Here is a 25,320-nt window from a genome sequence, read left to right on the forward strand (position 1 = left end):
TATTTCTCAGGCTTCAGAAATTTGCATATGACGCGTATCCAAGGAATTATGTCGGTGATCGATAAATCAGATGTTAATATTTTTTTTTCAACTCGTATTGTTAGAAAAAAATAGAGCATTAAACATAGAGGAGCATATATATACTGCATAGTAGAATTTATAAATTGAATTTAGAAGGATAAGATATTTACTATATATTTCTTCATTTTATATAACTATTTAACTACTATTAATTATAACTAATTACTTTAACCATTATTTAACAAAAATTTTTCTATTTCATTGTTAAAAATATTCAAGTTTTTATATTACTAATGTGATCATTTAATGTGTAATTGGCGCATAATTCAATAAACAAATCTTTATTAGATAAGAATCCAAACAAACAATATAATCTATCTGCAAGATAAACTTCAACAGACTCCTCAACCCCGTCTTTCCTAACGTACCCTTCGACGAGCTTGTCGACGACGAGGGGCAAAGCAAAAAATTTCGCTCGCAGCAGCGGTTGACTGGCAAAACCTCCCTCTCCAGCCTGGTTTTTCCATTTACGAGAATAAAAATCTTTCCCTCTATTTCCACTGGCGCGGTAAAGGTAGGCCAATGGAGTGGGAATAGTATGGCGGGAGGGAGGAACAGGGACGGCGGTGATAATAGTAGTGGGTGGATGGGTGTAAAAATAAGGCTGGCAGAAGCAAGAGTAGCAGACTAGACTAGTAAAAGAACTATGATGCCAAGCAAAAAATGAAGAATCATCTACCGCCATCGTGAGAAATGGTAATGGTAAGAAAATAAATTGTACACATAATTGATATATTTTGATGCTTTTTCTATTTCTTCATTTTTTGTTCTATTTTTAGTAGTGATAAAGTAGAGCACTTTTAGTTATCTAGGAATATGATATCAAGATCTGATATTAATAAGAAAATTAATTGTAAATATAATTTATTTTCCCAATCTTTAATTTTATCCTTTATCGCTTATTTTTATTTATTAATATCATTTTTTGTGTATATTGTTGTTATATTATTTAACTAATTACAAAATATTAACTTTATTCTATTATATTCTATCATATAAAACGAAAAAGTAATAAAAACTATGAATCCATTAACTTTTACCTCTACGTGGAACCACTATTCCTTCAGAATTTTCCCCCTTTTTCTCGTCAAATAAATTAGCAAAAATTTAGTCGAATTTTATGGATAATTCGAGGAATTGTAAGAGATAACTTGCAAAAATGTTGACTGTGTGCGGACCAATGGTGAAGTAAAGAGGTCGTACGTTCCTTCTAGGGGCTGCATAGGTCGAGGGGCGGTAAGATAGCTTTTTACAACGCATCTTCTTTCTGTCTCTTTTACCACCACTCGTTTACCAGGACAGTGAAGATAGTAGGGATGGTAGGGAGACATTTTTTGCATCGACATCATAGTCTAAGGAGGGGCATATATGTTCTACATATACAGATAGCATGTAGTTACCTATGTAGAGAAAATGATAAAACTAGCCGATGGGGTGATCGTTGGAAGATTTTTTAAATTATCACGAATATTATTCATTCAACGTCCTGGGAATTTAAGAAAAATCTATGAAAATTCGCGTAAGTAGCAGGTTAATTAGATTATAATAGTAAATATTGAAATAAAAACTGAGTTAATGGATAATAATTCCATGTTTTATTAGCGTTAAGCTTTTGTTGAACAAAATGAGTTCTTTCAACAAATTTTAATTCAGAAGAATACTGTGTATTTATTTTAAAAACACAATACAATACACCGTAGGTATGGATTTATTAAAAGTTGAGAGTATTTGTTGTTTCTAAGTTCTAATGCTGATTGTTATAAAACAGAAGTAATTCAACAGTTTAAAATATTATGAAATGTCAAATTTTCAACACTTTACCTGTTGATATATCTTATTAAATTGTTATCTGACAACTTTCTTTATAATTATCTTCAGCAATAGCATTAATTACTTAAACAAGTCAATATAATATTTTAACCTCAAATGAAAGAAATAATATACCTTTCAAACGCGCGGGAACCAATATTCGCGCGTTATTCTTATAATCATTCGCAACTTTAATACTTTTACGAACTCTTAACTCTATTTGTCACATCCGATAGCCTACAATTTATTGAACGAAACAGAACATTAAATTTAAGTGAAATATAAATCGGACGCTCAAAAAGACAAATGTATTTATTATTTACTTAATGTGGGAATTGGGAAGCGGAAGAATTTGAGATTTACGTACTCTGGTTAACGCAGTAGTGTCCATCGTTTCTCATTGTCTCAAGATGGTGGGGGAATCGTTGAAGGAAGGGATAACCGCACGTGAATATGGCAGTGGTGGGGGTAATATTGCACGTTGTGTAGTTGAGTAGAGGGGGCATAGCACAGACACGTAGTGGAATCACTCGATGGCCGGCAATGTGCACTGCGTCATCGTTCTAAGTGTCTCGCTGCTGCTTTTCGAAGTGTTAGCACGATCTCCTTTATTTTATTTGCTTCTCTCGGTTAACAATAATACTAATTTAAGAACACATACACACACGTATTCGATAAGTTTACGCAATTGCATTAAAAAAAGACTATCGGTGCTTCTGAAGGAGATGAATATCTAACAAATAACTGTTCCATAGAAAGTTACTGTATTAGACTGATTTGCACGATTACACTCACACGCGTTCCAAGTGCCACCAATTCCATCGATGCTTATAAGAGTACAACTTATATTCCTTTTTTTCTTTTTTTTACTTTTTAGATATTAAAAATGTTTTTCATATTTAGCTGATAATCTTTCTTTACACTTTTACCGGTATCTTCGTTATCTTAATCGTTCGGTGTCCTCGCTATTTTATTTAATCGTTCTATTACACTTTCACCGGCCTATCAGTCGATAATGTTAAAATATAATCATTCAACTTGCTCGAACAATTCTCACTAACATTGTCTTATGACGTGTTCCTCGTGCTGGAGATGTAATAATAACATAAATGTATACATCTTTTGATACTTTTGAATGCGTCAAACATTGTTGCTCGAGTGCAGTGAGTGAGTATCGTGGGAGGTAACGCCTCGGTGCGATCCTCTTGGGGAGGAAAGAACGGAAAGTGGAGTTAACAGTTGAAAATGGAGAATCGTGTGCTTGGACCTACGCCGGAGGAGACGACAGCGGCGGTAACAACAAGCTGCGGTATTGGTACATCTTCTCCAGTGGCATCGGCGCCGACCAACACGGTTACTGGTGTCGGTGGTTCTGGTGCTCTGACTTCGGCCACTTGCACCATACAGAATCCCGTGGTCGTGGTGGCGAGCCCGCCAACTAAGCATCAGCAGCCTGCTGCCGTGCTGTCCACTATCCCTACTGTCCCTACTGTTCCATCCGTTTCCGGTGTCACCGCTGCTGTGCCCAAGATACTCAGCAGAAACATCAACGGCACGCGTAAGTTTCTAGCTATATTAAATTTATGGTTTTTATGTGTTTAAATGTCAAATGTTTCATAGTTTTTCAGAGATTATGATATTATATGCTTATGTACTTAAATAGATTTATTGGTATGTGCTTAGATTTTCATGCAAATATTGACAGAAGTTAATGTTCATTCTTAATTGTTTTTCTGTAAGGTTATCTTGTTTTTCTTCTAAAACAGAAAAATGATAGTAAATTTAAATTTTTGTTTGTAACATGTTTGGACAAAATTGATGATTAAGAAAATGATCGCATCGGTTTCAATTAACTTCTGATGCCGTACTTTCTTTGTAATTTATGTAATTATGTTATAATTTTTTAAATTCGAGTACCGAGATACTTCACAAATACTATTTTATTTATATAAATACACCGTTAGTCTAATCACTGTCGTAAATAGTATTCTTACAGTATTATAGTGTTTAGTATCAATAGCTTGACATGCCTGAATGATTGCTTGGTAAATATTAATTATAAGTAGCAAATTTGTAAACATAGTCTTAATATTTCTTTAAATACCAAAACAAAGATTTTCTAAAAATTGACTCTTACTGATTTATCAAAGCAAATTGCATTAACTTATTCAAACAATATGTTATTGTTAAATAAATGGCTGATAAGTCATTGCACCTTTGAATCTTTATAATTCATGTAAATTTGACTTTTTCGTCATCGTTTAATAATAAAAATATTCATTAGTATTCATGCATTTTTATCTATTTCAATTTTTATTTCTTTTCGCCGTTTACTTACATCTTTTAAAAAAAAACTTGTTACTCTTGAAGTAATGAATTTTTCAAAGGCATTAATCAATTAATAATTATTGATAAAAAAGGATAATTGTTTCTTATTTCTCTGATAAAAATATTACACATGTAAGTACTTATATTAGTATCACTCAAGTTATTATAATTAACTTTCCTAATACATACCAAGAGCAAACTTCATCATTCATATTGCAAAATCCCTAAATTATCTCAGAAATTAATTTTGTATAATCTACTGCAACTCACCTCAAAATACGATTATTATTAATTATAATTACGGATATTACAAAAACGAACGTCTATCGCCGTAATAACCCAACAGTATCTCGATTGTTACAATTATTTATCCCTTGCCTAACCTGATATTATATATCTCAATTTCCTCGCTGAAAAAGTTCCATTTTTACGATCTGTGAGATACACGTATACAGAGCGCAAAGATACACAGTTACGCGCATAGTGTATGTGCTTTGTCTACTCTGGGTAGGAAGAGGCATGACTCAGGAAGCGGACAAAAAGCGTCGCGCCGTGCAAAAAGACGCTTTTTCTTCCGCCATTGGTGAGCAACTATTGCGAGAACGGTTTTTGTCAGTTTCTTACAAGACGAAACAGCCAACGGAGGAGGATATAACAGTATAGAAGGCGATCGCGAGCGCTGAGTTGACCATTGCAGACTAAATGGTAAAAAAGCGCTGGTTTCGCGGTTTTGCCTGACGTTTCTCCGAAAGTTGAAATTGCGAGAGAGGATATCTCTCGAAGACGGCAGTTGGTCCACTGGCTGCAAATGGCTGCTCCTTCTTTTTCCACTCCCTTTCTCTTCCTCTTTTTCTTACCTTCCTCTGCCTTTTTCTCAATTTCTGCTTCTTCTGCTCCATTTTTTCCCTCCCTTATCTTGCCTCGTGTCGAAACATCGAAGAGAATTATTATACGAATCGAATCGGCCTTACGCATTAGAAATTGCTTAGTAATTCCTAAATATGAAATTAGAGGAGAAAGAATTGGTCCTTATTTGCTTCTGCGATGCTTGCGTTTTGAAGAACTTCTAGTATTTCAGTTAATGGAAAGATATGATTGTTTGCATAAGGAAGTTTTAATTTTCATCTTTGAGAAATCTTCGAACTCTTCGGATTGTTATTCGATATATATATAATAATGTGTGTAATATTCTACTAAACATTTGTATTCCCTCGTAATTACTATCTGATATTTCAAAAAGAATAATGCAAGAACAATTGCAAAGAGTAAGGTATAATGTAAATGTAATATTTTTTAATTATTTATGTGTCTGTAATTCTAGAACACTTGTTATTCTCATAAAGAGTAAAAAATCAAAATTACCTAAAGCAATGATCGAAAGGCATAAAGATTTTTGGACAAGAAAAGAACGTTTAACTTTTTTATTATACTATACTATAATATGTAGTTAGGTTTTTGTTACAATAGTAAATGTAATAGTAATAGTGATAGTAATAGTATGAATTTTTTATTGTTTAAATTTTTTAATGAGACAATAATTTTTATAAATTTTAACTATTTTATTAATTAATTTTGTTAATTTTTGCTATTGATGTACAACACGTCCACATTTATTTTGATAATAAAGCACTATTGGAGGAAAGAAATACGCATTGTCCGCATAATAGTAATAGAACATTTAAACAGTAAATCTTCGCATACTGGAGGTCCCACAGTACATACATACTTACCTTTTTTCGTCATACGAACGACTTATAATTCTCGAGAAATAGAGAGGCTAAGTCTGTCTTTTGTTTTTAGATTTAACCTAAGTTGTTCTTTATTTCTATATTTTTTACTATTTAGTTTTCTGTCCTATCGAAGTAATGGGAGGAACGCGACGCTACGTTTTCGTGTTTTAATTTCAAACGAACTGAATGACCGTTTGCTTAGAATTAGCATGCCTGTCGCGGCCTATTCGAAACACCGGGATAATTTGGCGCGCTATAAATTTGAGGCCGAAACTCGTGTAAAAACAGCCACTTGCTCACTGCTCTGTCGCTATGCAACTTAACAAAAAATCTTCAACTTTTTGCGGCAAGTTTGCCGGATTCCCGCGCTTACTTAGAACTTATCGAGCCAAGAATTTTTTTCAAATTAAACGTCTTTACGATAGCAGCCATAGCTCGCATTCCCAAACCTGCCCGGTTTCTTATTTTACGATTATCTCCTTTCTTTCTATCATAAACAAAACATATTTAATTTTATCCCTTTGATACCATGTCGTGCATATATGGTGTCCTTCAATTAACAATTGCGAAAATAAAATTTAATAATTTCTGATATCGGTCGTAAAAGAAAACTTTGATGTTTTAATTGCACCTAATTGTTCCTTATTCAAGCAAGCAGATATAAATATTAATCGATGATTGAAAAATTAAGATCGATTAAGTAATTTTATTTTTGAGATAATAATATTATTTTTGTATAATTCCCAGTGTTGTAAAAGATGATTATTATTTTTAATTAATATTCGTAATCAAAGATGAAAAGATATACATACTTGCATTTATTACCTTCATTTCTTATTAAAATATTAAATTTTAAATTTGTGTTAGAAAATTGAAAGATTAAAACTCGCCATAAATAAGAATCATTAAAATGACACTTTCAATTCTACCTTCTAATTTTTTATTACCTTTCTTATTTAAATTTTCAGCAACACAATTTTCATTTTCAAAGGATTGGACAGAAAAAAGGGTTATGTTCTTTTATATCACCGTATCTTCACAAATCGCTCTAGTTCTCGTTCCGGTTTGTCGAATTAACCCGCATTCGAGTGCATCCACCCACGGATCGCACAATTTCTTGATCGTATTCAGATTACATTCAGGCATCTCTTTAACGTCGGGAACAGAGGTATGCACAGAAAACTCGTTCAGAAGACGTGCAGAGTACACAAACGGAATGAAAGAGCTCGTTAGAATAAGCAGCTGCGTATACGTTGCTAATATTTATATTGATCCGACATTTAAAATGCTAGAAACGAATTCCTATTATACCGAGTATGATATAAAATATATGAAACCTTTTTTCTTTAACGATACATTAATCATTTTCCATATTGTAATTCACTATCTCTATAATACAGTCATTGACATATTTAGTTGAACACCTGATAAAATTAGTATCATATCTAGTTATATAGCGTACAAAAATTTCCGTTCTTAAGTTGAACTTAATTCTTAAATGTTAATATGGGCTTTTGAAATACTTAAGATGTTTTACAGATGGTATTCAAATGCGACACGCTCGGTAATTTTGAATTAGACTGAGCCCCATTTTTGCCTAGAAAGATTCACATTTACGTTTTACATTCGATTATACCTCAAAGCCTTGCTAGAAAGTTATTTTCATTTCACCATAGCAGTCAAGGATTAAGAAATATTCCTTTCTATCCAAAGACAATCAATCGCTTAGAAAACGGTTTGTCTATCAAAACTCGTAAGCCATTCGGTCCTTCATAAGAACGAAGTACATATTCAGAATATTCCCACAAGGAAGGAATCCATCCGACCTTTATCTCGTTCGCGAATAAATTAACAGGCAAGAAATTCTTCAGTCTACCACCGTGAGGGGTACGCTTAAATCCCTCTTATTTTCTCTCGTACTCCTATCCCCATACTCTTTCGTTTTTTTATCCCTTCTTGTTCTAAAAGATTTAATCCCAAAAAGTGATGCGCGGTCGCGTCCTTGCCTTACCTGTCGATCTAACACTCCCATGAAGAACCTAACTAGAATAAAATATATACAAATATACGTTGATCCTCCCGAGTGATACAACCGGACTCACTGGTCCAGCCCTCCGCCTCAAACATATGCATATCGTCACCCTTTCCATCAGTCTGACGGCATAAAAAAAAACTCGGAAGAAGCCTGACCCAGAAGAACGAGGCAGAAAACGAACGAAAAAAAACAAATAGCTCGGAAAGAATTCTTTGTCTCTTCCTCCTCTCTTCTATTGGAACCGTGTGCTCCCTCTTTCTTCCCCGTGGGTTCCTCGACGTTATATCTGATCTCTTCTTTTCTCAGGCTGTTTTTGCTTCCACCACTTTTCCCTCCACCCTCAGCCCCGTTGGTATCCCCCTCCAACCCTATGATAGAGAAGTTTTTCTGCTGAGTTTTTATCAGTCTTCAACCTTGCGATCCAAGGGAGAAGAAGAGCGGCTGGGTAGCGGGAAACGTACATATATGTATACGTACGCGTACACTTGGTTCGTTTGCTCGTCTTTCTTTTTGTTGGACGACGTGTTACGTTGCGGCTGGAATGTTGTTGAAGTTGGATGAACACGGGAAAACCGTAAAGTTGCTTTTTTTCTACTTTTTTGGTTGGTTCTTTTTTAGCGAAAGAAGTAACATTGTTATTGCTGTTATTATTACATCTTTTCGTATGTGTACGGCTTTATGATTGTTAGAACAAATTATTTGACTATTTGAGTTAATTTACTTTACAGAAATATGATATAATATGTTTTACCACTTATTTTAGATCAGAAGATTATGATGGTCGTTTCGCCATTTGCAGTAATTCTTTTACTTGATCTAGTCTGAGATAATATAAACATAATTTTAATTCAAACATTTGATATGATTTCAATTCAGCATACTCAAAGATAACGCAACTTAATTTTTCATTACACGCACAATTTTTCATTACAATACAATCTCTATGATATCCTAATTTTTTATTGATAACATTACATTGTCTAGCGAAAAAGTAATGTAAATGTGAGGTAAAAGAAAGACCAGAAGTTGAAATGTTGCGTGCGAAGGTTGTATGCATGTGACCAGAAAGTGGCGAACGCTCTCATTTAAAAAAAAATTAGCCCTTGATGTTTTGCTTATAACCCTTTGCTTCGTCTTCACTGGGCCTAAGAAAAAACTTACTAAAAAATTCTATATTCACAGGATGCCCGTGGGAACGTTTCTCCCAAGGTTTACGAGATTTAGACATTTTTTATATTACCTTTGAATAAATAGAAAGCGAATGTTCTAATTAAATTGACGTTATTTTTTAATATTTACATTCTTTTATATTTGTATTAAAGATTAATTTCATTGTTTCATTTATCTGCAGATTGGTCTTTTAATGGTATATTGATATTATAATATTAGGAAATATTAACAATATTCATTGATTTAAAATATTTAATTATTACCCAAAAAATTCGGTTAGTCCAAATTAAATATTTTACTTATTTTCATAAAAATGTTCACAGACAATATCACAAGTATTAATGAGACATGAAACAGATAATCTTTTGTCATTAATCAAACCCAATTATTTTTTATCCATTTCTACAAATATTGCATTTCCATAATTACAACTATTTCTAAACAGATTTCCATTTGATTCTTTTAAGTATATCTTTCCCATCCTCTAAAAACGCTTGCTAAACAACTCATTTATTCTCCTATTATTTTATTCACGGAAAAACATTCATACTTCTTTACTTATCAAGTTAAATAAATAGTTATGAATAATTATACTTTTATCGATTATAATATAATAAGTTTGTCGATCTGTTTAAAAAAGATTCCTGTCAATCTTTTTAAAATGAATTGCTTTGAATATTCTGAATATTTTGTCTATCCACGTGCAATAATTAGAACAAATTAGGTATAGATGCTTTTTATTATGTATTACTAAAACGTTCGGTCAGTTGCATTCACAATGTCGATTCAGTTAGTTGGGTTGCATTCAGGTAGAAGGATATGGTGCAAAAACGATTATCATGCAAGTATATCGCTAAACTCATCGCTATTTGCGAAGGAATCCAGATTTATCCTGTTTATTCGGTGGAAGCCTGTCGCGCGACTTTTTATCCAATCTGTTTTCGCTACGTGGACGCCGATCTTTTTGGTCGACCTCCGAACTCTTTCATTTTGTTCACCGTGAGTTTCTGCATTTTATTTCTTGGTCGGGATTGTCTATTTTTGCGCCATACTACGCGGCCGCGTCATCGTTTCTCCGAACAGAAACTTAGATTAAGTATCTTCTTTTCCGTTCCGGTTACTTTCTGCCAAGTCAAAGAAATGCATCAAACCAGAATTTTTCGAATCGTCAGATACAATTGTTATTTTATTCATTTCACTATCAAACGTCTGTTAAAAAACAGTTAATATTTGCACGCATATGTACTTCTAGTATTCTTTTTAATTTTTAGTCATGACCACTGCGTTAAATATATTCAAATAATCATAAATATATCAGAGATTCAATAGTGCTTATGAGAATAAATTAAGAATATTGTGAATGTAAATGTATAAATTAAAAAACAAATCGTATATTTATTAGACCAATATATTTATCGAATTTAGCTAATTTACATAATATATTGAGTGTCTTTTAAGTATCGGGTACATTTACGAGCGATAAAGTTGTTCGACTGGATGAATCTGTAATTACCTATGTTGCAAGAAAAGAAAATAAATTTCGTGTTTATCGCATAAATTTTTTTGTGATAATTAGCTATCAATATATATATTCTTAATAGCTGAGTGCAATTACTTTTATTAATATCAAAATCTTTCCTGCAATACATGATGTTGAAACAAAGTCCTTTAAAAACATATTCTACTAATTTACATTAATCATTTAACTTTTTGCATATTTCATTTTGAGTTTCTTTACTTTTTTCAACACATACGATGCGAGCATACGTCACAGCTGTTTTTATAATTCGCTTTTTTCATATTTCGTTTCATTCCTTTTTACATTATTCAAACCTTGGTGAATGTTTATTTTTGGTTTTGATATACTTTTCCTGAAATATTAACTTCTTCCAAATTCTATCGTGTACTAATATTATTAGATTATGAATAATAAACTTTGATATTACAATAATTTTACTAACATTTAATAAAGTGATTCTGCAAATGATTCTGCAATATAATACAAAAACTTTATATTAAGTTATATTAGTTAATTAATAGTTAAAACTACATAGCAGTTAACTTTATTATCAAATATATCTAGTTTTATAGTATTACTGAATACATCGAATATATTTACTTTAATATAATATATTTTTATAATAACTGTATAAAAGTATACAAATCAATTTAAATACTTTGAACGCACCGTGGAAGGGTTAATAATGTCAATGAAACACGTTAAATAGCATATCGTACTCGACAGCTTAACCGTTCCCAGCAACGACGAGGAGATTTCATCCCGCTTCGTGCCGCCACCAAATAAAGATTACGTGTCGTGATGTTTTGCAATTTTAACGGACTGCCAGTTTTTTCTCGATGGCGCGGCATGCGGGCACAAAATCAGTCGACCATACTTTAAAATGCACCTAAGGGAGGGAGAGAAGTTTTAAACAGTAGGGGATGGAAAAGCGACGGAGGTTGGCCATTGCAAGAAGGATGGAATTCAGGCCCCACCCTACGAGCTTAAAAACGATGCTCAACCAATCAACTCAATTCGACCGAGGTATTGCTACCCCCGAAAATACCGATTTACAATATGTTTTCTAATCCTGCCTCCTTCGACACACATGGTGCTCTACCCCTCATTTTTAAATGTCGCAGGGACCTTTCAATGCCTATGGTCGAAACTTCTGCTAATGAATGGGTTGAACGAATTATATACGATAGAGTGCTGATTATATATGTTCAAGTTGGTGGATAAGTCATTGTTAGTTATTACTGCAACCAATAATCATAAAAATTTCACTAAATTATTGGACAAGAGAGAAATATTTTTATAACTAATGTATTAGCCCAATCAACGGTCACAAGAACTTTTCCAATTAAAAACTAAGACAACGTCAAAAATAAAAAATCCATACGTAATTTAACAACCAAACACAACACTTAAGCCGAAGAAATCGTTCGTTTCCCTCGTTAAAAGATCTTCTATATTCTATATGTCCTTTCCCCTGGCATCATCTCCCTCTCTCTGGTTGCCTGATCGTTGACCAGCAAATTAGTTTTTTCCTTCCTGCTCGTCGAAGGGGAGTTAACCATTGGTCGGCTGTAGGAGAGGGTAGGTAAAAAGTGGGGATAAGTAAAATAGTATCCTAGAAGAGAAGCTCGATGCCTGGTGCTCGCATGTATCGGGGGGAGGAGCTGAGAAGGGCAACTGTAGGGAACGAAAACGGTAAGGTAAAACTGGCAGATATAGCCCCAACGAAGATGAAGAAGAAGGAAGAATGAAGAAAGGGTGGTGCACGAAGACTAGCAGATTAGAAAGATAAAAAGAGGGGCTGTTCGGTGAGATAGAGATAGCCAAGAGGGATAACCAAGAAACCAAGGGGAGAGACTATGGAGAAGAAGAACGAGAAGAAGAAGAACAGAGACAGGAGGAAAAGCTTTAGCACGAACTAGATAAAGTGAGAAGGGAAGAATGAGAAAGGGACAGAAAGGTAAGGTAGGGGGATCGAAACGGCGACTCAGTCCATCTGTCCGGTGTTTTGTCCAAGCGGCGGCAGAGGCACTAGACAAAAACCCACCTAACCCTTCCTTGATTACAATGCCAGTAAAAAGCGAAATACTAACCGCTGCTGCTACTGCTGCTGCTGCTGCTGCCGCCGCGCCGCGCTGCCGCCGCCGCCACTGCTTCTTCCACTGGCATTGGTGTGGTGCCGCGCGAGAACGGCCGCTTCTAAGAAACTAGACTCGTTTTTGCGTAGCATCGGAAGAGCGTCCGCACCGTGAGCTATCGAACAAAGAAGCTATAGCACTCGTTCGCTCTCACCCTCGTCTCTCTTCTCTTTACCACGTCCAACCGAACGTCTTTTACCCTGGACCACCCCCCTCATCTGCTGATGGCTGCTTCTAACCCGCTTCTACCTCTTTCTTTGCCTAGCCCCTCCTAGTTTCTCTTCTTCTTCCTCTTCTTCTTTTTCTTTTTCTTCGGTTGCTTCTCTTCCTCGTTCTTCTTTTGTGCGTAGATCTCGACCAAGCAAAAGTGAAGTTTTTGGGATGGCGTTTAGATCAAAAAATGGGAGATCTCAACTGTCGGTTAGTTCATCATTATGTGAGATTATTAGCATTATTTGTAATCGTAATTAATTAGAAGGGATAATCAATGACGGGAAGTAATGGAAAGCATTTAAAAACTTTAGTCGATTTATAGAAACAACATATGACAAGAATATAGATTAATGATATATTAATAATCGAAAACGGTACATGTTACCCTATCAACGCATAGAGTTTACAAATTTATATTGTTTATTTAAGCACTTATCACATTTATATTAGGATCAAATATTTTATCTAACCTAGCCTAGAGATGGTAGAATGCTAGGATAATGAATTTCACAAATAATAAAACCTAGTTTAGATATTGTAGAATTCTAGGATAAAGAACTTTGCAAATAATAAAATTATTCCATAATATTTAACACTTACAGATCCCAATTTTGTTATTCCAGATTAATTTTTAAAAGTCAATTTTATCATGTTACAATGCTTTACGATATAATGATGTATGTACGATATAATAGAATAATGGGGCATGCACGTCAAGAATCTCACCTCTGTTCGCTCAAACTGTATGTTCCATCCAAGGGCTATTTTCTTAATCCCTCCCCATTCCTCAGTATCATCATGTTTCTCCGTCTCCTGCGAGTCCTTATCCATTACGTTAGAGAATTTATCGATTCTTCTTGAAGCGTTTGATGGTGCTCCCAGAGGAAATCTCGTCGCTTCTTCCTCTTTTCCACATCATACACTTTTACAATGGCCACACTGATCAATGAAGGCTTTCGAGATTGTCTTCTGATCTCTCTTGAATATACAATATACAGGAATGGGTTTCGTTATTGATTCGATTGTGCAAAGAGATTAGAAAAAGAGAAAATCAACGAGAGTTGTTTTAAGATGACGCAGGTTGGTCTATCTGGATTTATGTATCTATTCATTTGCTCATCTATTTATCGAAGTAAAAACTAATTTTAAAATATTGATACGAGTAATAAACTCTTTAATCTCAAATTAATATGAACTCGCTAAAAGTTTATAGCTTCAGAACAAGTGACATAATGACAGTACGCGTGTATTTATAAGTGGGCTGCGAGTTTTCATGCACTTATAGGAAATTTGACAACAAAAAAATAAATATAACATATCCAAAATATGGTATTTATATATCAAGTAAAAAATCTTTGTATAACTTCTCTTTCTTTAGCTATGTTCGTAAAAATTTGGATCTGCATAAATATCCGCAGTCTATCGATAATCTTTTCTTAAATATTCCTAATATCTTTAATATCATATTTCGACTTCCAAGCACTCCAATAGTGAATCGAATTTAATTACGATTCCTAGGTGAATTCAAATGATAAACTAGCAGAAACAATAAAAAGGGAAACAAAGGAACGGAAAAAGAAGAAGCGACGAAGCGAATCCTAAAGATAGCAGAACAACACAGTGTGATCCACGAATTGTCGGCTGAAAAGCAACGAAACGATGGTGAACAGTGGGCATAAAGAAGAAAAGTCGGTGGTGGCGAAGAGACAACAAGCACGCATCGTTCCCAGGGAGGCTGAGGAGGCCACGGTAGGATCAGGTTTTTCTTAGCGCGTCCCTGGTGCGCAGTATTGGATGCTATGCCGTGACGACTCTGCCTCCGACTCGCGTACGTGTTCCTACCGACAAAAACGATTATCCTGTGCCAAAAAAGTTGTTATGTAAATGCACTGCCAGTCCTAGACTGTCGGTCAGAGGTATAGCTACTCTACTTGATCAAGGTGAGAGGATCCTAGATAGAGGAACTATACCATTGCCTGATTACAATGAGAATGACCTGGGTCGAAAATCAAAGGAAACTGAATTTTTTACCTGTTTCGTCTTATATCGATTTACGTTACGATGCTATGGGAAGATTTGTGAGGCGTCATGACAATGTGGAAAAAATATTCTTTGATAAATATAGTTACGGACATCGAAATCTGTCAAAGAAGATTAATTTTTTTTATATTAGCGAATTAATAACGAAATAGGATTCGTGTATTATAGAAGAGGACTAGTGAAATAGGATAGACAAGTAAACATTTTAAAAATTTGGGGATGGGTAACCAGTACTTGTCCCTTCAAGGTAATGTTATCTGTTTTTCCAAAAAATGCCATATAGGAAGGTAAAATAGCAATTCATGAATTAATGCTAGATAATTAATATCGACGCAATTATTTATTTTTAAGTCATTGATTTTTTTATTCAACTTGCCCCGATAAATTAAAGTTATGAAACACGTATATTTTCTGGGTACTCTTTAATAAAAGAAGCTGAAAAGGAACGAAGAGAAACGAGAGTTACCATCAGAACTTTATGGTTTTTTGTATTTGTTCGATTTTTTAAAGAATAACTCTCGATACTTTATGGACAGTAAATCATATATGAATTACTCTCATTGATGGGCATTATTGTTTGATTTCTGTGTAATCAAGAGACTCATGAATGTTTGAACGAACCCAGCTGCAAAAATCGCTCATGTTTAATTAACGAATGACCATAAAACACTCGAAACTGTAAAGCAAGTCTGACCATTTATTTTGTACGAAAGCTATCGGTATCTTGTTATAATTGTACTTGTCGAAGAAGTTAATTACAAAGAAGATTGAAAGAGGACGTTTAACAATATAGATTCAAACAGAACATTGGAATGCTAAAAACTAAAGGCAAGCAGTGGCAAAAATTACATGAAAGATGAAAAAGTTAATGAAAACTTAAAGGAAATCTGAATTAAAATATAATAAATAAATAGCGCGATGACGTTTTATATCCTGAGATATCTTATAATCTTATGATTCTATAATTAGATCTTAACGATAAATTTTTAGTTTTATATCATCTTAATGTAAATATTGCTTATACTTCTAGCTTCGTTCTCGATTCTCAGTCAAACAAGTTTCCATAACAACCGACTTCTTTCTCTTATATAAATTTAAGGTTCCAAAGAAGGTAAATGATCTCAATTAAACATGTTAAAGACACCAAACTGTTGAAACTTCTACATTACCTTATGAAACCTTATTCGACTTATATATGAAAATATAATGATATGTAGAAAGGATTCGGAGTTTTAGAAAGAATAAAAAAATGTACATTATTTCAATGTAAACTCTCGAAACATATTCTTTTGCACCAATTGAAATAATAATTAACAAAATTTCCCATATTGCATCATAATCGGAACTATGACAATTGGATAATTAAGTGTAGCTCTAAATTGTAGATATGCATTTATCTATACCGATATTGAAATAAATGAACTTTTACCGTATAATTTACTATCATCGCACGTTACGCGGATCGTTTTGTAAGTGAGCACATCGAAGAACGTAAGAGGGCGCGCGGGGGGAGTGAGAAATCGGCGCCTCATTAGAAAGATCCACATATCCCTTTGGTGGGTTCAGCCGAGGCTGCAGGGGCCAACGTCAGAAAAATCTCGCGGAACGAGTCACCCCGCTGCTGTCAGGGACTTACTCGTATCTCGGTCGGTGTATATAAGCGTGAGACCGGGCCTTAGGTTCGTAATAAGACCTGACGGCCAGGTTTTTCAGGGCCCGGCTCTACCGTATTGCTCCGTATCTCCTTCTGCATTTCTTCTCTTCTTCTAGCTTCCTGTCGCTCTCTTTTTTTTCTCTCCCTCTCTCCATTGCCCTCTCTCTTCTCATCCCTTAAATATCTCCCTTTTTCTCTCCCCCTCCTCCTCCTCTTCCTCCCCCTCCTCCTCCTCATTCTACCTTTCGTACTCGGTTCATCTTCCGTTTCATCTTTCTTCCCTTTGTTTTAATTTCTATCCTTTCCTCTTCGTCGCACCCAGACCACAGGTTTTCTTTCTGGAGGGATACACCACTCTTTCTCTCTCCTGTTCCCCTCCCTTCCCTCTTTCAAGAGCGGCGTCCGATGCCATGCCAGCGGTACCGGTATTAATTTATACGCTGTACGTGTGTGCACGCCGCTTTTTCTCGCAGTTCCTCGAAATTTGCAAGAAACTAGTCGGACACCCTGGCGGCTCGACCGTCTGTCGCATACTGTCCGAGGCGAGCTCTCCTCCGCAAAGGTGAGCTCAGCTCGCCGAACCGGACTCAACAACCAAATGATCGATCAGTCGACCATCAATTCACCCCTCTAATATATCCAGATACAGGGAAATTATTTTTCGACGAGTCATCAGGCATCCAATTGAAAGAATATGAATTATGTCAAATATTCTTTGTAGACTTCATAGAGAATATTCTTAATATTCTGTCCGTTGTATATTATTGTTTTTCTTCTGTTATTTATGATAACATTAAAGGCTTGTATGGATCATCGGCGATAGGAAAGAATGAACAATTATTGATTCAACTATAGCATAAAACTATCGAGATTGAAGATTTCAGGTGTAAACTATGTCCTTTAGATGACCAAATTTGAAACTTGTCTTATTTATAAATTCTAATAATTTTAGCCATTCTAAAGATACTTTGAATCACAGATGAGATGGTTTAATGATTTATTAGATTATTATTAGAATTTTATTGTTCGATATTATAAATAATCAGAATTGTCTCAAATTTTACTCGAGTCAAACGTTTCCTTTTAATGAATTTTTACGTGAATCATTTAGTGGTGCAGACGTCCGTACCTCAAAATGAAGCGGAACTACAACTGTACAGAGTGATGCAACGTGCGTCTCTGTTGAGCTACTACGACACGCTTTTAGAAATGGGTAAAGAAATTCTTTTTTAAATATCTAGTATCCTTTCGATAATCCTTAATATCCTTTTCGATAACTTTGACGTTTTGAAGAAAGAATTAAAAAATACCATATAATAGTGGAAACCTTTTAAAATAATTCGTGTTAAAGAGATCGAACCATTTCTTACAAACTATTCTAGGTGGTGACGACGTACAACAATTATGCGATGCTGGAGAAGAAGAATTTCTGGAAATTATGGCGCTCGTTGGTATGGCAAGCAAACCTCTCCATGTCAGAAGACTTCAAAAAGCTCTCCAGGAATGGCTCACAAATCCTTGTAAAGTACCTTAATATCAAATCATTTTTTACATTTGACTAAATCATTTTATCAAACAATTATACAAAATATTTGAAAATGATAAGATTATAAAATATGGACATATGTATAAAAGAAACCATAAAAATAAAAATATATTACATTCTGCAAAACATAGATATTATTAATGTTACGGTAAATCGGAAAGTTTAATAATTAATCGAGTTACCAAAATTCTGTTATAGCACTTTTCCAAACACCAGTTGTACCGACAACGGCGTGTAAAGCTCCTGCTGGCATAGGATTTTGCGTGAGTCCTAGGCCGCAAGTGCAAAATCTTCAAGGTTTTACAACGACTTTGCAAACAGCAACTCCTACTCCATATGTTTCGTCGCACGTATCTAACACCATTACCAGAAGTACTAGCCCTATTGTATCCGTTACAAGTGTAACAGCACCAGTGGCCTCAACAACATTTCGACAAAGTCCAAGTCCCAATACACCTCTGCCTTATACTCTCACAGTCCTGGTATATTACAGGTATACTTCAAATAAAAAAAATGTTGCTACTCTTATTCCAGTTTTATGAACAATAGATGCAGCATATATTAAAGATATATTTTGTTCTTAATATTATTAAAATATTTAAATATTTAATTATTTAAATATTTGATTGCTTCAATTCATACATAAAATACTGTAATATAAAAATTTGTATCGATGTATAATGAATTGGATCGGATTTAGTCTTCTCTGGACGTTTGAAATCTGTATATTTAAAACTTTATCATTATCAGACACAAACCAATTATAGCACATTTTTCAGACAAAAGACATGCATATTTCTCCATACTCGATTGGTCAATAACATTTTAATAACTTTCGAAGCGTAAATGAGTTATTGGAGAAATACCATTAGGGACATGTGAGTCATCCTGTGGTAGTGGTACAACACCAAGTCCTAGTGGCGGTGGTGGTGCACCTGCGAGTCCAACGCAACCTACTCCAACCCTTTTGCAATCTCAAATACAAAGACTTGCAGAGGCAGCTGAAAGACTTGCCGCTACTATTCGACCCGTTGATCCAAAACCTCATAATGTTAAGAAAAAATTTGCAAAAATTTAGAAGTAAATATCACTTTTGTACGTGCTTAAAATGATTCATAAATTTTATGTAATCGTATTATTTGTAGATGGTAATGGCTATGCCTGATAGTGATCCACGTAGAATGGAAGAAATTCGGAATATATGCAGCAATTTATGGAAGGTTTGACTGTAAGAGGAAACCGGAGAAACCATTGACATTGCACACGAAGTGTCAGTAAATGAGGCTGCTGCACAAATTTGCAGGTTCGTACCTGCCCTTCTTACTAGAAGAGATGAACTTTTTCCTTTGGCCCGACGCGTTGTGAGAGATTCTGGGTATCATTATTCAAAAAATCATTAGTAAGTATCTTTAGTTTCTATAAAAATATTATTAACTCTATTACAAGTATTTAGAATGAAAATATTGAAGATTAATGTAGGTAATAGAATTACGAAAGGCAATAGGTAATAGAACTATAAGTATCGTGAATTTTCTTAGGAAAAAATTGTCCTTTTTTGTTAATTTCTTCGAATATACACATATGTATAAAGTTTATCTTCCTAAAACCAGAATTCTAGTTACAGATCCTTTCTATATTAATTTAAAAGGTATAAATATACAGAATGTTCAGCTACCGTTTCTATATAATTTAAGGAGTGATTCTTAACGCTGAAATGAGACGAAAAGCAAGAATACAAAAATTGCGTTTTTGGTTTCAATTTTTAGTTATTGAGAATCAAAAATCGGACAAAATATCCCTGCAAACTTTCTTACATGAACGAAAGGAGGTCGACCTAAGCAGCGGGGCACACAGTGATCCTCAATTCAGTCGACATATGAGCGACAGTTTACCTCCTATAAGTTAACCGTGGTATTCGGAGATGTAAACAACCCCGCGCAACGTTTCACAAAAGAAATAGTAGATTAATCATTAAACCTGCTTACTCGTGGAAATCCATAAGAGCATATCAAAGGTCACCTTATGAAATTTCCGAGTAGAGAGGATTAATGTTTCCTCTAATCCTTTGCCTCTGCAAGTGTCCACAGCAAAATCACACACGCACCGCGATTGTCCTATGATCAGAAATGTCCATTACGCATATTTGTAATTGCGCATTTGTTAAACGTTGCCTCGTCAGTAAATAATATTCTGGCGGGAAAATTAGAATCGCGTTGGACTTTCCTACTCATCCATTCTTAGCTGTTGAACTTTCTGGATGCTATACGGGTGTAGATTTTCCTCCTTCAATACTGGCCATACGGTGCTGTTGCTGACACCTTTTTCAGCAGTAATAGTTCTCGTACTCAAATTGGGATTTTGTTGAATACAGTGCAGTGCTCTATCTCCCAGATCCGCGTCGTCGTACTGAATTCGTATGCCAGATAGGACAAGTTTTAATGTGCCGGTATCCCATATTCGTTGAGCTATATTGTAAAATGTCTGTGCGCTGAATATAGTCCTGTTGGGATATTTTTCGGCGTATAAACGTCACACTTTTGCATTATTCCCGTCCGCCGCAACGTAGCAAAAGTATATATGCGAAAGTTCTGCAAATGTATACATTCCATAACAAATGTGGCTACAATATAAAGACTGTTACACTGCATACAACACTTTCAAATATTATTTTGACATTTTGTGATGAAAAGTGAATATTTACCGAAAAACTTATAGTCGGTTTTTCCACACTTCCTACAAAATGTCAAATTAATATTTTATATTATTCCACGAATATAGTCACAATGTTTGCTTCAAAATAAATAATAAATGCGATAGTTATGCTTCTTTTCTATACTAGAGCTTTCTTAGAGCATTCTTCTAATTTTTTTCTTTCTACGTTTAAAACACGTTACGGTCATAAAAATCGAAGACAATAAGGCTTGAAGAATTGAGATATTTCCGAAACCCATTTGGTAAACAGAAAGCCCACTCTTCCAATGAGCATATTTAATAAATCTCTAGCTATATAAATTTTGAAGATTGCGTAAAATAGGTTCTTTTAAACACATTTGATATGCAGCCTCTTCGCTTCCTATCGTACCCTTGCTTTCAAAAAGAACTTCTTAAATATCATAACTGTTACGACTGTTCGTGGAGAGACGCGGTCGCTAGGAAAACGCGTCAGCGAGAGGCGTAAATTCTCGCTACGATTATGTTAATCGACGCCGCGAAATAGTCGTTCCCCTGTTTCGGTTAAGATAACAGAAGTGGTTCAATGAATGTAACACTGTATTAACAGGTTAACATAAAATAATATATTTTATAATAATATGATGAATATATTACAGAAAGCTGACTCGACTTCACGATATCTCTAGATAAATTCGTTAGACTATTTGATTTTGCTCGTCAGATTTCTCGACGTGTCACGTTTGACTCGTCAGAAGGAACTGATCGCCTTTCGATGATTTCTTTGTCTCATTTGGAAGACGACCCCCAGTATGCTCGGGTCACGCTACCGCTCGCGCCTATGATCACGTATGCCTCTTCTTGTGTGAAAAACGTAACGGGCAAAAATTCGACCTTTCTAGAGCTCGCTGCTTGGCGACAATTATGCGCTCGTCGATACATTGCATATGATCCGGCGGGCAGATAAGACGATCTGCCTGCGACACTGTAGGACCGCGAGCGGCGGTTAGACTGTGGTAAGCCTCGTGGCGTAACAATAACTGTTCCTGAATAATTCCGAGTTATACAAAGAAAATGAAAGCATTGGTAATGAGCATCGTAAATTTTTCTTCCTGAATAAACTCTACATCACTACATTGCCATGTTTTAGCTATTTTGAAGCAAGAAACTAGAATAGTTTCGGAAGAACAAAATCATTCCGACATTCGAAAGGGAACTTTTAGAGAACTGAAAATATTAAGTTAGAGTCTTACTTGAGTGTATTGTATATGCAGTGCGCGTAGTGCGTATACTGCAAGAACACTTGACCAGTTGTTTTGGAAACAGGATGGTAGATCGGTCGAAGAAAACCTGTGTTTTGGTCTGCTTGGTCACCAGATTTAAATCCTCTCGATTTTTACTACTGGGGCACATGAAAACACAATACAGCAAAATTTTCAGAGGAGAGTCAGGATCTGTTTACAAGAAAACGGGGGACATAACGAACATCTATTGTATTTTTTGTGGACACTCGCGGCTGGGACAATCGCGGTGCGTGTGTGATTTTGCTGTGGACACTCGCGGAAGTAAAGGATTAGAGGTAACATTAATACTCTCCATTCGGAAATTTCATAGTGTAGTTTTCGATATGTTCTTATGGATTTCCATGAGTAAGCAGGTTGAATGTTTAAACTACCACTTCTTTTGCGAAGCGTCGCGCGGGGTTGTTTACTTCTCCGAACACCATAGTTTTCTTTTCTACGACTCATACGAGGTGAGCTGCAGCTCATATGTCGATCGAATTGAGGATCTCTGTGTGCTCCGCTGCTTAGGCTGACCTCCTTTCGTTTGTGTAAGGAAGTTTGCTCGAGGATATTCTGGCCGACTTTTTATTGTCAATAGCTAAAAAATAAAATCAAAAACACAATTTTTTATTCTTGATTTTCGTCTCATTTCGACGTCAAGAATCACTCCTTAAATTATATAGAGGCAATAACAGGACACGCTGTATATAAATAGGGATGACTTTTAAGTTACACAGTGTTATAGAAGGTTAGCCAAATCTACATGTAGTTTTTAAGCCAATTAAAGTATGATATTCATAATTAAAATGCTTTAGCTTATCCGTGTCAAGGCCACGTGAAAATGGCGAAGAAAACGAACCTGATCGTACAAAACGACAAAAGCTCGAGCTTGAGGGTGAGAATGAAGATGCGACGCAGGTTAGCTCACCTCGATCATCATAATAAGCCATGTACATACAGATTCCAGTTCAGAATCATTATAAACTTGGGACAAAGTCACGGATTTTAATATAAATTGAATATGACATATCTTATGTGATACATCAATTATATAGTATAATCATAAAAATTAGATACCAAAAAATTTTCATTATATTTAGAATTACACTAAAACAAACGTTTTATTAAAGAATTTAATCACAACTTAATATAAGAAAAATTATGAAATAATTTCCTTGGTAACGTACATAATATTAATTATTAGATAAGTTGAATCAATTTATAATTTTTATGATCAGTAATTAAAGAAATTACTAAGTAATGATTATACAAAAATAAAATCGACGATTTTTTTAAATATTACAAAATATCATATATATAGCCTAAAAAAAAAACGTTACAAAATCCTTGATGGAATTCCATAGTTATGATTTGATCTGGAATCGTTGGCATATTAATGAGCTGCTGCACTCGCATGAGCGCTAACAACTAACTATGCACCCAGCACGTAAACAATTGCAACACGTAAACTACCACTACGTTGATATACGCGCGAAGCACAAGCAGAAAAGGTCAAGTATAGCTTTTGCATAACATGCATGGCTTTTGTACTAAATGTTTGTATACTTATGTTTGTTAATTAACAGGTATTTAGAAAAACGTTACATACTTTATAAATGTACATACATATAAAAAAATTCTTCTCAGAAACTGTTTTTCCTTAAGTAGAAGGTGCTTTTTTTAATAAGAATTTTTTTAATTTATGTATTAACATATTAAAAATTAAATTACTATCTAAAACACAATTAATTCATACAATATTTTCTTCCACACTTGTTAGGACTCTATGCTTTGTTCCTGGTGTCCTTACGAGTTGTGTATGCCTGTTATATTAGTTATATCGAGTAATTGTTATTAACTATAGTAATAATAATAATTAGCTTTTTTCTGGCTGTCATTTCCTACGCTATATTTGTTACTTCTACTGTCTGTAGCAGTTCACTGTTCTAGGAGGAGTTGGATCTACGTTGCCCTGAAATGGATATAGGTAACTCAACAATTAGAAGACACAGATCTTCAAGGTGATTACTTTGAGCTCAAATGGATTATTAAGTAGATAATGCACTGTAAAATACTTATAGGTTGCAATCTTGAATATCACATATATATTTTATTGACTTATAATTGCAAAGAAATTAATTTTGCAAGTATATATTGATGTTCAGACATTTGCATTGTTTTAGTCCAGTTTGGAGGAAGAAGAATAACAATGGTATGTTCAGTGCGAGTATCGAGGAGATTAGCGACTCTGACAGTCAACTTTCATTTTCAAATGAAGAGTCTTCATCGATACACGTAAGCAAATGTTTTGCGAATATATGTGTACTAATTATTTCAAGTTGACAAATGGTCCTATTTACAGGACACTAATGAAGTTGAAGCAGATAATACAGATAAGGAAAGTGATTTCAATCTTAAGGTAGTAAATTTTATTTAAATTGATATACATAGTATTTACTAATTTCTGAAGAAACATATATATAACGATATCAAGTTAAATTAGTAATAACTAGTAAATGCTAATTTGGCTTTCAATTTGGTCAAATATAGGTAATAGCTTCACGGGGAGATAATATAATTGCTGTGGCAAATCCTGCATTAATGGAATGTAATCATCCTATAAAAGAAGAACCAACAGACGAAAAACCAACGCTGTGATATTGTTAAAAAATTGTATTATCATAGTTGTCTCATTCTTAGAAACATGTTTCAGCCTGTATTAGAATTAGTATTATTATATGTATTTGACCATTGTCATGTTATTTCCTATAACATAATTTTTATGTTGGTTGTTGCTGCACAAGTAAAATTTTTGCATCAAAAACTATTTTAAAATTAGAATTAACAGATGTTACAATGGGTTTCATAAAACCAACAGAAGTATGTTAAAAAATACGGCGCTGGTCATTATTTGATTTTAATAAATTCTTTGTACTTATTTTAAGCTACAAAAACACTTTTAGATGTTGTATATACTATTAATTTCTTTAAATCAAAAGCGTGTGTTGACTGAAATATAATTGCGTATTGTATAACACTAAAATTTGTAAATATACAATGAACCTTTTTTATTCAATGTATTGTATTTTTAAAGCAATCTATAC

At 34.4% G+C, this 25,320-nt stretch overlaps 1 protein-coding gene and 1 long non-coding RNA gene across 2 annotated transcripts; one reads left to right on the plus strand and one right to left on the minus strand.

Annotated features, from left to right (window-relative positions):
• Positions 1 to 2,378: 2,378 nt before the first annotated feature.
• LOC117207792 (NGFI-A-binding protein homolog) lies at positions 2,379 to 25,292 on the plus strand. The gene is given in 15 exon segments (XM_033448360.1): positions 2,379 to 3,448; positions 17,829 to 17,930; positions 18,100 to 18,237; positions 18,462 to 18,728; positions 18,731 to 18,757; positions 19,133 to 19,324; positions 19,327 to 19,343; positions 19,409 to 19,462; positions 19,464 to 19,523; positions 19,526 to 19,662; positions 23,032 to 23,134; positions 24,167 to 24,237; positions 24,400 to 24,511; positions 24,579 to 24,635; positions 24,767 to 25,292. Coding segments are annotated over 15 exon segments (1,758 nt in total). The 5' UTR covers positions 2,379 to 3,135; the 3' UTR covers positions 24,875 to 25,292.
• On the minus strand, positions 19,618 to 23,034 carry LOC117207794. Its single transcript, XR_004487593.1, has 2 exons — positions 22,187 to 23,034; positions 19,618 to 20,851 (listed from the first exon to the last, which is right to left on the minus strand). It is a non-coding gene; the product is annotated as an uncharacterized LOC117207794 (long non-coding RNA).
• Positions 25,293 to 25,320: the final 28 nt, after the last annotated feature.

This window comes from Bombus bifarius, unplaced genomic scaffold (genome assembly GCF_011952205.1).
Source record: "Bombus bifarius isolate JDL3187 unplaced genomic scaffold, Bbif_JDL3187 scf7180000008046, whole genome shotgun sequence".
NCBI lineage: Eukaryota > Metazoa > Arthropoda > Insecta > Hymenoptera > Apidae > Bombus > Bombus bifarius.